General features: G+C 40.3%; 2 protein-coding genes and 1 pseudogene across 2 annotated transcripts in view; 1 reads left to right on the top strand and 2 right to left on the bottom strand.

Annotated features, from left to right (window-relative positions):
• Positions 1 to 566: 566 nt before the first annotated feature.
• On the bottom strand, positions 567 to 1902 carry LOC129408882 (histone-lysine N-methyltransferase EHMT1-like; the record flags this gene model as incomplete). The annotated part of the gene is made up of 4 exons (XM_055153226.1): positions 567 to 707; positions 1202 to 1308; positions 1512 to 1594; positions 1682 to 1902. Coding segments are annotated over 4 exons (552 nt in total), but the record flags the coding sequence as incomplete, so codon positions are not given.
• LOC110159101 (histone-lysine N-methyltransferase EHMT1-like) overlaps positions 1891 to 12069 on the bottom strand; it is a 44137-nt gene continuing 33958 nt past the window's right edge. Inside the window, exons 5-11 of the mRNA XM_055153284.1 lie at positions 11214 to 11362; positions 10816 to 10968; positions 8153 to 8224; positions 7978 to 8083; positions 6154 to 6942; positions 5277 to 5554; positions 1891 to 2952 (exon numbers count right to left, since the gene is read on the bottom strand). Coding sequence (XP_055009259.1) covers positions 2650 to 2952; positions 5277 to 5554; positions 6154 to 6942; positions 7978 to 8083; positions 8153 to 8224; positions 10816 to 10968; positions 11214 to 11362 — 1850 coding nt within the window. The 3' untranslated portion in view covers positions 1891 to 2649. The remainder of the gene's footprint in view (positions 2953 to 5276; positions 5555 to 6153; positions 6943 to 7977; positions 8084 to 8152; positions 8225 to 10815; positions 10969 to 11213; positions 11363 to 12069) is intronic.
• LOC129409064 (5S ribosomal RNA) lies at positions 2169 to 2285 on the top strand (annotated as a pseudogene).

Consider the following 12069-nt stretch of genomic DNA (forward strand, 5'->3'; position numbering starts at 1 on the left):
ACAGGTTCTATTACTCTGTTGAACATCATATTGGCTGTGGAGTGAAATATAATATCCTGAATATACAAACATTTACACAACAAAGACAATCAATACAACACAATTATGTTTAAGATTTTACAAAAAAAAAGATAACTATTTTTCTTTCAACTGTTACCTAGAAACCATACTGTAAACAATGGCCCAAACTAATTTAGTGATGAATAGTGATTACTTGATATAAAAATAAATTATATTTTCATTTTCTTGGACTAAAGTTTACCGTTCCTTATGCAGAAACTGTCCCTGGTTTTTGGATGGAATTTTGTGTATTTGTGACTCCTTATTAGAACTTAGCGCTTCATCCGATATTTTTCAACTTTTGTTCACAAACTGCTATTTACTAATGATAAATTGTCTTACCAAATAAAGAAATAAAGTTGTAATTCTGTAATTTTGTGAATAACACAAAAAATTAAAAATAAGTATGTGCATAAGTTAACTTTGAGACTCTAAATTTGTTCTTACCTTGATTGTAAATGCCTGAAATCATTAGTCGTGACACAAAGACAGTTGTGGCAGCATGTCTAAGTCCAGAGCAGTACCTTGTGTGTCGCGCTGGCTCCCGCTCGTAGCAGAAAACACACGATCTCCATGTGGTTGTTCTCACAGGCCTCCATCAGAGGAGTACGCTGGTCCTCATCACACGTGTCCAGGTTAGCTCCAGCCTGACCACACACCAAACACACGCTCAAGCTGTGCATTCTATCTACACACTTTTATTACTTATGGCATCTGTAGTTTACATAACAAACACAATTTAATGTTCTGTATTACTGGACCTAATGGTGTACAGTAAAACTTCTACTTCTACTGACTTTCACTGAGGACTGGTCAAATGGTGATACAGATCTAATTATGAATGTATTCCTGTAACAATATGCTGTTTTTGTAAAATCATATCATTTTTTCCACAACGCAACTCTCAGCTCAGACACTTTTCCCGCCCACACCTCCTCCTCTTATTGGTGACCTTCAGCAATGCTACAAATACAATGAAATATAAAAATACAAATTGACATGAACTGTGATAAAATCAAAATTGTGATCTGGCTCAAAGAAAATTATGATATCTTTTTTTTTTTTCACGTTTGACTAACATTCTGCAATGAAACAAACTATAGCAAGGATCTAAGTGTAAATATTCCCTAAATAAACTCACCTGCACCAGCATGTGGCAGATGTCTGCATGTCCTGCCTCTGCAGCTGCGTGAAGAGGGGTGCGCTTGTTTTGAGAGTCCATCTTGAAGTTTGGGTCAATTCCGTCAACTGCACAAGAATGAAAAAATATATAAAAAATTCAATAAAAATGAATCTATATTATTGAAAATAATAATAACATTATTGAGATAATGAAATGCTAAATAAGATAAAATATAAATTTTCCAGATAATGTCACAGCTTTATTCAAAAATTGTTCTAAACTATGACATTACATTAACACATTTAAAGTAGTAGTGAAGAGCACTGACCCAGCATGAGCAGGACTCTCCGGAGCTCGCCCTGTTTGGCAGACAGGTACAGCTGTTTGGGGTGAAAGCGCAGCTTCTTGGGTCTGGGATGTGGCACAAAGACAAGATTAAAGCTCAGAGGTGTCTCCTGGTTACAGTCAGGCAGAAGTGTGTGGAGTGTTCAAACATACTTCTCATTGTCCAGGGCCACCAAGACGCTCTCCAGTGTCTCACGTGGGTGTCCTGGGTGAGCTATGGGAGCCTCTGTCCCGCTCTGGACAGAGGAGGAGCGGGACAGGCCGGGGACAGCAGAGTCCAGAGGAGAGCGCACAGAGAGAGAGCTGTCTGCAGTACACAGCTCAGCCTCTGGGGGCAGGCGGGACACGCTGCACCCGAGGACACAGGACGGATTCACGGTTTAGAGTTAGATCATGCGTAATTTATCTATCTAATTTATGAACTATTAAATATTTAACCAGGGTTAGGGTTATTATGATATAGGTAAGAAAATTGTGTAAAATGGACCCACTGAGATGGAAATCTCTTTTTAAGAGTTCAATATTTGCTGGTGTCTTCTTTAGTTTCTCAGTCTTTAGAATTTGAAACAATTACAGTGTGATACAATAAAATATCGGAAAAGCTACTATGATGATATTGCTAAGAATAACACTAGAATGTTAATGTGGCCATACCAGCTTGTCAAAGCCTGAACCCGTCAGATCTCAGAAGCTCAGCAGGCTGGGCCTGGGTAGTACTTGGATGGGAGACCACTAGGAATTCCAGGTGCCACAGTGGGGCCAGTGGCAAAAAACTGTTGTTGTGTCCTTAGGCAAGACACTTCACCCACATTGCCTAGTATGAAAGTGGTGTGTGTGTGAGTGATGGTGGTGGTCGGAGGGGCCGATGGTGCAGATTGGCAGCCTCGCTTCCGTCAGTGTGCCCCAGGGCAGCTGTGGCTACAGTAGTAGTTTACCATCACTGAGTGTGGAGTGACTGAATAATGATCTGTAAAGCACTTTGGGGATCTTGAAAGGCGCTATATAAATGCTATCAATCTATTTAATGTATTTTATTACTGCTTAAAGGGGCAGTAATTGAAGATTTATTTGAACTTCAAACACACATAAAAGCATTAGAGCAGTGTCAGAGGAATTATGTGTTACATTTTTAAACTAAAACAGAAAAATAGTATATGAGTATGAGAGGTGGGACTGCTGTGTTTGTAGTACCTTCCTGTGGTGGTGTCTGCCCGCCCCTCGGCAGCAGTGGGCGTGGGCAGGTGCTGCGCCTGTACAGGGGGCACTGTGGAGGTGGTGTCGGCCTTAGCGATGGTCACCTCTTTGGCCTTGCTCACCTCCTCTCCACAGTGAGGACAGAAGCTCTGGCCCTTGAGCACGGAGGCACAGGTGCGGTGGAAGCGGTGAGAGATGCTCACGTCCGGCTGGCACTCCATGAACGTGCCCTGAGAGGACAGAGCGGGCTGAGTCAGCACATGATGTTTTCATGAGTGTGCATTTACAATGATAAGTGAATTATTAGGGAAGAAACAATATTTAACATGAGAGCTAACTCTAAACCACTAGACCTTATGTGCTGTGTCAGATGAAAGCTCAAAGAACTTTGACTGGCACACTGGGTGTATGCAAGATCATTCTAAAGCTATTCAGGAAATGTTCATTTCTGTTCTGTGGGAATGGCTCATTTGAATTGATACCTGCTCAAGTGAGTATCTACAGTCCCTGACAAAAGTCTTGTCACTTATCCATTTTGTAGAAACAAAAGCTTATAACCTGACTTTAAATTAATCGATTGGTTTTAGAAATGTCTCATATGAAGCTAAAACCCTCCCAAATTATGCTCAATATACTAAAAGAAATTTGCTTCACTGAAGAAAGATTGATCATTTAATGAACACAGAAAGGTCAGATTTTGGCAAGACAAAAGTCTTGTGGCCTTGTCATATGATGCACCCAATCGTAGATTACAGCCTCACCTGTGATCAGTTACTGATCAATCAGTTAGTGGGTGTGTATAAAAAGAACCCAGCAGAACCAGACCTTCACATCAACTGCAACTTGACCTCTGACAACATGCCTAAGATCCACCCTGAGACCAAAGCCTTAATTATCAAGAGGCTGAAGACCAGATCCACTGCTGAGGTGGTGACACCTTCAATGTGTCTCAGCGTCAAGTACAAAGAATAAGAAAAAGATCTGAAATGACTGGAGATGTTTTTGACAAGCCCAGGTCCAGCAGACGCCACAAGACAACTGCTCGGGAGGATCGTTTGTTGATTCAAAAATCCAAGGCCCCTTTTCCACTGCAGCAGACTCCACCAGGCCTGGTCACCTCAAGTCCCTGTGTCAACCACAACAGTTTGTAGAATTCTGTCTGGAAATGGCCTCCATGGTCGAATCAGTGCACAGAAACCAGCACTAAACAAAAGGCAATTAAAAAACCGTGTGGCATTTGCCAAGGCCCACAGCCTGATAAAAGGATGGACACTGGAAAAGTGGCAGAAGGTGGATTTCTCAGATGAATCCTCGGTTGAATTACATCACAGCCGCCGCAAATATTGCAGGAGACCTACTGGAGCCCACATGGATCCAAGATTCACCCAGAAAACAGTTAAGTTTGGTGGCGGAAAGTCATGGTCTGGGATTACATCCAGTCTGGGGGTGTGTGAGACATTTGCAGGGTGGAAGGCAAATATCAATAGCCTAAAATATCAAGAAGTATTAGCTCCTCTTACATTCCCAACTATAAAAGGGGTCCAATTTTGCAGCAGGATGGTGCTCCATCACATACTTCTATCTCTACATCAAAGTTTCTCAAGGTGAAGAAGATCAAGGTGCTCCAGGACTGACCAGCCCAGTCACCAGACATGAACATCATTGAGCAGGTCTGGGGTAGAATGAAAGAGGAAGCATGGAAGGCAAAACCAAAGAATCTTGATGAACTCTGGGAGGCATGTAAGACGCTTTCTTTACTATTCCTGATGACTTCATCAACAAATTGTATGAATCATTGTGGAACCACATGGATGTGTCCTTCAAGCTCATGGACGTCATACAAGATATTAAATCTGGATCTCACAGCACCACTACTTCATTCACTGACGTTATGCAACATATTTTTGTATTTGAAGTAAATTATTTGTTCAATTTTCTGTAGGCGACAAGACTTTTGTCTTGCCAAAATCTGACCTTTCTGTGTTCATTAAATGATCAATCTTTCTTCAGTGAAGCAAATTTATTTTAGTATATTGAGCATAATTTGGGAGGGTTTTAGCTTCATATGAGACATTTCTAAAACCAATCGATTAATTTAAAGTCAGGTTATAAGATTTTGTTTCTACAAAATGGATAAGTGACAAGACTTTTGTCAGGGACTGTAGTATCGAGACTTTTGACAACACTACCCTCAACAGAGTTGTCTTTGCCAACATGACGCTAACAATTAAATAGTTTATAGTGTGAGTATTTTAAAGGTGCCCTCTATAACCTTTCTGGTTGTGGGTCCACCTGCTTGTCTTCATAGAGATGTTATTACTTTGTGTAAAATGTTCCACAGTATGGCATTAAACTTCTCTATCTCCATATAAAAGAGCAACAACCAAAAGAGCAGTCTGTGTCCATTGAGACAAGCCGGTACAGTTGCACAGTGCATCTTTAAGCACAGTGTCATAAAGGTCTTTGTATGAATAAAAAAACAAAAAACACTTAGTAGTGTTTTGAAAAGCTTGTTTAATAGTTTCTACACGCGGTCCCTGGTCCGTGTACTTACAGCCCGACAGAAGTAGCCACAGCCGGGGCAGCACTGGTGCTTGACCATGCCTGTGCGATGGTCTTCACACAGCACCAGCAGCTGCACCGAGTTTGATGGTCGCATCATTTCCTGTTTAAGGACGGCGCCCTGGCACCGGCTCAGCTGCCCGTCCACGCTCTCTGTGGCCATGCACTTCCTGTCGGCCAGGATCAGGATCTCTCGGCTCTTGGGAGTCTCCATGCGACAGCTGCACAGGGGCAGCTCCTGACTGTCCTCTACTGCAGGCCTCACAGGAGCTGAAGGGGACACGTGAACAAAAGTCATCATGAAGATGCTGACCAAGGAGAGAAAAGTTAAAGCTGTGATGGACTGAAACTGGACAGATATGAGAAGTGGAAGACACGTACAGAGCATGACAAGTTTTCATGTTTTTTCTAAATCTGACTTGGTTTGGCTAAATATTTATCATAGTTTTACTTCAGTTAAGTGGCAGTTTGTGGTTGAGGGGAAAAGTACAAAAATACAGGAAGCACTGCGGAGTTCCTGAGTACCTCTACCTATGTCATCAACACAGTATCCAAAGTACAATTTAAACTCAAAGAAGGCTATTTTATGAGAAATTATTTGTATTAGTCTAATCATAGCTACTACAGAAGTCATGTAATTGTTCTCTCTAGAGTAAACAATAGGTCATTTGTTATATTCATTATTTGTTATCGACCAGGAGCCTTCTCAAGAAACAATGTACAAATGTGTTCCTACACATTTTAAACAGTATAAAGATGCATGCCTATGACAAAACTTTTATCAGAGTTTTAGCCACTTTAAAATTGGAGACACTGCTATCTGCTACAACGAAGAGAAGGTTTTATATGAAATAAAATACTGTTCTTACTGCTGGTTTCCATCTTGTCTGTTTTAGGAGCAGACTGTGGGGGGGTGCAGGGGCGGGGGGGCTCCGACTGGCTGGTCTCTGGACTGACTTGTGCCCCGGGTTCCACAGCAGGATCCACGTTGGGTTCCACAGGTGGTTCCACGTTGGGTTCCATACTGGATTCAACGCTGGGTTCCACACCAGTTTTCACAGTGGGTTCAACGCTGGGTTCTACCGCGGGCTCAACAGATGGTTTTACAGTTGGTTCTACAGTTGGTTCTACAGTTGGTTCTACAGATGGTTCTACAGATGGTTCTACAGTGGGTTCTACAGTGGGTTCTACAGTAGGTTGGGAGCTTTTGGGTTCCACATTGGTAGCTTCAGGATTTTTGGAATCCACATTTCTGGGTTGGGGGATTTTGGGTTCCACGTTTTTGGGTTGAGGAGGTTTAGGTTCCGTGTTTTTGGGTTGAGGAGGTTTAGGTTCCGTGTTTTTGGGTTGAGGAGGTTTAGGTTCCGTGTTTTTGGGTTGAGGAGGTTTAGGTTCCATGTTTTTGGGTTGAGGAGGTTTAGGTTCCATGTTTTTGGGTTGAGGAGGTTTAGGTTCCATGTTTTTGGGTTGAGGAGGTTTAGGTTCCATGTTTTTGGGTTGAGGAGGTTTAGGTTCCATGTTTTTGGGTTGAGGAGGTTTAGGTTCCATGTTTTTGGGTTGGGGGCTGGGTTGAGAGGGTTCACTGGGTTGAGAAAGTGGTTTCTCCTCAGAGGACTGGAGCTGGACCGGAGCTTCAGACTGATCCTGCAGCTCAGAGTCTGAATAAAACACAGAAGCTTCATTAGAAAGGTGCACTATGTTCCACTGTGTGGCATTAAACACATCTATCCAGCATTTATCAATGACTGAATGTTTATTTAGTTTCAGTTTCATTTTTTTGATGCTCTGAGTTTCCTTCCTTTTGCTCCCCATGCTAAGTCACTCCCCCTGCAGAGCACTATCACAACACAAACAGCGTGTGTCCAGCTAAGGCATCAGGTTTGTCCAGTTGTAATGTACTATTTTGTATCATGAAAAATGTCTGTACAGGAGTGACGTAAGCTTGTGGCCTGAGCATTGGACAAGAGCATACCTGTAAGAAAGTTCAACTAGGCCAGAGAGAGGTCGCTAGATTACTCAGAGATTCATGGATGACATCTAAAAGCTCTTCAGGCAGGTTTTTGATGAGGGAATGTGATGGAAATGTGTGTATTCATGTTGCGAAGAAAATATTGTTCTCATATGTCTTTGGTCTGTGTGTCTGAGTGACTCAGACTAAATGCACAAAAACAGTCATTAACATGTGTAAACCCTTTATTGTTTTACCTGCCTTCAAGTGTAAACTGATGAGCTTGTGGATGTGAAACAAAAGTCACTCGGCTATGATGCATTTAGCTTTGCAATTCTGGTATAAATAGTCAGAGCTCAGACGCTCTGGGTGGTAGACTGAGAGGAAGTAGACTCTGAGAAGAGACTGGGGAGACTGTTGGTGTCTGGCCAGGGCAGGATTAAGCCCTGTCTGCTGTAATAAATCAACCTTTTTCTGTATTTCAGAAACTCACCAGTCATACGGTAGAAAGCTATAAACAGTGAATTCTGCGTAGTATTTAAAACATATTTTTTATAGTAAGCAATTCACTCTCTCTGACCTGTATTTGGTTTAAATATGCAACCATACAGTGGAGAATTCCACGCAAAGTAATAAGAGAAGAGCATAAGACAATCCTCCACCAGGAAAGTTCCACTGTGCCCCTTTAAATAACCACAATCATACACATACATCTGAAGAGTACAGGTGTTACTGGAGAGCTCACCTTTGGCTTTTAGCTTCCTCTTGCGTTTCCTTGAGGGCCGTAGCCAGGCTTTGTCTCCTCTCAGTGTCTGTTTGGGCTTCTTCTGCCTCACACTGGAGCCCGTGCTCTGAAGAAAAACATTCAGGTTGTTTACAGAGAAGGACTCAAACTATATGAGCAGTGACATGTTGTGTACCAGATCAGACTCTGTGCCCTCCTCTTCTGCCTCCTCCTCCGCAGACTCCTCGCTCTCCTGCTCCTGGACCACCTGAACACAAGACACCACATCACATTTGGAATGACAATTCTACATTCCAACAACTGACTGGAAATGTATAGGGTATTACATAGATAGATTTTTTCATGGCTAATGCAGATGTGTGAGAATACAGTAACACTCACGGCTGCTGGTTTTCCAACTATACGCTTGGGAACTACTGTAAACTGCTACCTACAGTGCACTAGGGCTAGTATCATTAAGAAGTTGCCGATGCGATACATATCTCGATACGTTGCAATTTTGGTTCAATACAATATATTTCTAATCGATTACAATAGGCCCCGGTCAAGCAGAAGTAAACAGCAAGGCCAAAACTTCAAGTTAATACATCTGATATAAAAATGTATTGAACAGATACATATGTACTCTAGTTTATGAAACTGTTGACCTTTTTTCTGTACCATTTTTGGTTCCATACGCTTTAAACAGACCATGTATGAATCATGGAACAAAAATTATTTTCCAAATTTCAAAGACCTGCAAATCCTGTCAATAAATGGATGTATTTCATCATATCTTGTGTTATTCCATCTTTGAACTGTTGATGAAGGTACATGATTTTTTTTTTTTTAAATGTATTTAAAATGATAAAAAATTGCTTGGAAGGACTGACATATTTTATAGAAATAGTTTCTTTTCATTTTGAAGTAATATTAAAGTATTCGGAAGAAAAAAACGTGACAAATGATGTAAAATCCTGCACCTTCTACTTGTTTGCACAATTTTCCTTCCGTTACTTTTCCCTCCGTTACCATGACTTTTCTTAATAAAAAATCTCATGACACAAAACGTAAGAGGTTTTTCAACCTAATCTTGGACCATATGGTAGAAAACTATATGAAGCAAATATTCAAACCAGTTTGTTAAGGATATGGAAGTGAGAGTTATCACTGTTTGGATTTATTGACCAAAAAGTGCTGCATATTTCATTTCCTCCGTTACTGACATGAGTTTTTAAATTTTTTGTCAATAACTTGAACGAATATCACAGGTTTAACTTTACCCTGTTGGAGTGTAACTCTTTCCTACATTCTGATACTTTACTTATTTCAATAGTCCCTCTAGTTTCTCAATAAGAGACATTTGAATATAATAAATCTGCCCATGTTTCCCTCCGTTACTGCTTGACCAAACCCAATTTTGATACAGTTCAATAAAAAATAATAGCTAAATCATGGCTGTGATTCTCAGACCACTTTTTGTGCAAAGTTCATATGAAACATGGCCATTTTAATCATCAAAACAGGGAAAACGTCAAATGTGTTGCATAAACGAGTTTCCTTCCTCTAAACAAGCAAAACTGAACCTCTGTAACAAAATTACAACAACAAATTACTTGGACATTATAACAAATACACCAAAAAATACTCTTGCTGATATATCGATACAGCAGCCCATGGTATTGATTCTGTATTATCACATTAAACTATACTATATATCGATATTTTGATATTTCTGCACACCCCTGCAGGGCACTGCTCAACTATAGAAAAAAAAAAAAAAAAACTTTTACAATAACTACACCTTAATTAATCTTAATAAAGCATGGACAATGTTAATTTATAATGAACTAAACTAAGCCAAAATGAGTTCATTAAGAGTGATTCAGGCTTAGTCGCTGCTTAATCACTGGGTTAGAAGTTTGGATGTTCATTAAATTGGAACTAAACGCTAAATCAACTTTTCTTGCTCCTGTGTCATGTACACAGTGTTCTAGTCACATTATCTGCTACTCCGAGTCATTTTAGAAGCATTTTAGTGCAATCTAGGTAAACTGGCAGCAGTGTGTTCAAAAACAGTGTGTGCTGCCTTCAGTAGCCACTGCAATTTGAAGTACTATGTGACATCACACAGGACTGTCCTAATTACGGTCAGGTGTTTCTAACAAAGAGGAGCATTAACAACCCTGTTTCACAACAAACCAGTGGTAGTACAGTAATATTCTGTGCTTTGTCCTCACATTAAAGTGTTCAAACACAGCCTTGTGTGTCACATTCCTCATGTGGTTCATCCAAATATCAGTCTTACGTACTGAGTGATTTAAAGGGCCCATATTATATCTAACTAATAATGTAATATCTAACTTATAATGTTTCCTCATCACAAACAGATCTGGAGTTGTGTTTTGTTTTAATCACACAAACCCTGCATATTTAAGCTGAGTTCTTCTCTCCAAAGGAACTCTGTTTCATCTTGAGATGTTACGTGGTAACACAGAAAGTTCTTCAATCTGTTTTTAAACACCATATGCCTTCAATAATGTCAATCATTTCAGAACTGGAATCTCTACTGAACAAAAGGTAAAAGAAGCTGTTAACTTGAACACTACCACTACATGACCATGACATCACAAGGTGGAACACAGCATTTTGAGCTTTAGAGATGTAAACAGATTAATAATAAAGAGTTACTCAAACATGTGAATGAAAAAAACACAACTCCAGGTCTGTTTTGATGAGCTAACAACATTATAACATGACTTAAAGTTCACAAGAGTCAGTTTTGTGTAATATCGGAGTATGTTTTATTACTGTCCAACTTTCATAGAGAACTTCAATATTCAAACATGTCTCATTCACCTGTGTGGTGCCTTCAGGTGCTTGTTTGGGCTGTGGGACATCTGACACTGGCTTCTCTGGGGGTTTATGTTCCTCCTCAGACTCCTCCAGCTCGGACCCCTCCTCCTCAGAAATGTGCGCCACCTTCTCACCGTTAAGGTTTGCTGGTTTGACCTGAGAACAACATCCAAACATGACTATGCAACGTCTCTTCACTCAGTCAACATAAATTTCTATTTTCAAAACAAAGAAACAGACTGGATACTCAATACTGATTCTGATAGCACAATGATAATAAAACACTCTTTAGACAACAGAAATCGATACCTGCTAATATGAGTATCTAGTTTTGATTTCAGTACACTAGTTTTAATATTGATCAATCTCTAAAATCTAAAATCTCTGTTGGTGCGTCAAACCTCGGGGCTCTTGGCAGTGTGCTCCAGCTGTTTGAATATCTCTAACACTGATCTCTGCTTCAGCACTTTGGCTTTCTTCTTGGGTACCAGGCTGTAGGTCCCCATCCTCCGCTTCTTCTTACGGGACACCAGGGCGCCGGAGAAGGGAACTGGAGAAGCAAAACAACATTTACACTATGCCATGCTCATGTAGTCAGTGCTAGTAGGAGTGACTTGAGCACCCTTAATTATATTATAAATCACATAAAAGTTTCTGTATGTTTCTTTAAGAGGGGGTATTTTACTTCTATGAGGTACAGACCTTTTTCACAACAGCCTCTAAGGTTTGAAGAACATCCGGTTAATGGTTTTCTATGGCAAAATGTCTGTTAAAATGTTTTGCCTACTCTCTACCAGCTTCATAAATCTGCCCCATCACCAAACCTTCAACCAACAAGGTCCACAAAGGATAAACATTCGAACATGAACAATTTAGCCACAACTATCAAGAGAAGAAAGAAGAAAACTTAAAAACGAACAACGACGACACATTAGTGACACACTGTACAAAACTAATGTTATGGTCATGAATAAAACAGAAGGAACTTCACTCAGATTGATTGTACTATTAAAATTAAAAATGTATTTTATGATGTTGATTTTAGCATAGATAGATTTGTGTAGTTTGAATGATCGACATCTCTAGGACCATAACATTAGTTTTGGTCAGTGTGTCACTAAAGCGTTGCTGTTGTTCATCTTTATGTTTTTGTCTTTCTTCTCTTGATAGTTGTGGATAAATTCTACATGGAAGAATGTTTATTCTTTGTGGAGTTTGTTGGTTGAAGATTTGGTGATGGGGCAGATTCATGAAGCT

The sequence above is a fragment of the Boleophthalmus pectinirostris genome, unplaced genomic scaffold (genome assembly GCF_026225935.1).
Source record: "Boleophthalmus pectinirostris isolate CB_2022bp ecotype Guang Dong unplaced genomic scaffold, ASM2622593v1 HiC_scaffold_18, whole genome shotgun sequence".
In the NCBI taxonomy this organism is placed as follows: Eukaryota; Metazoa; Chordata; class Actinopteri; order Gobiiformes; family Gobiidae; genus Boleophthalmus; species Boleophthalmus pectinirostris.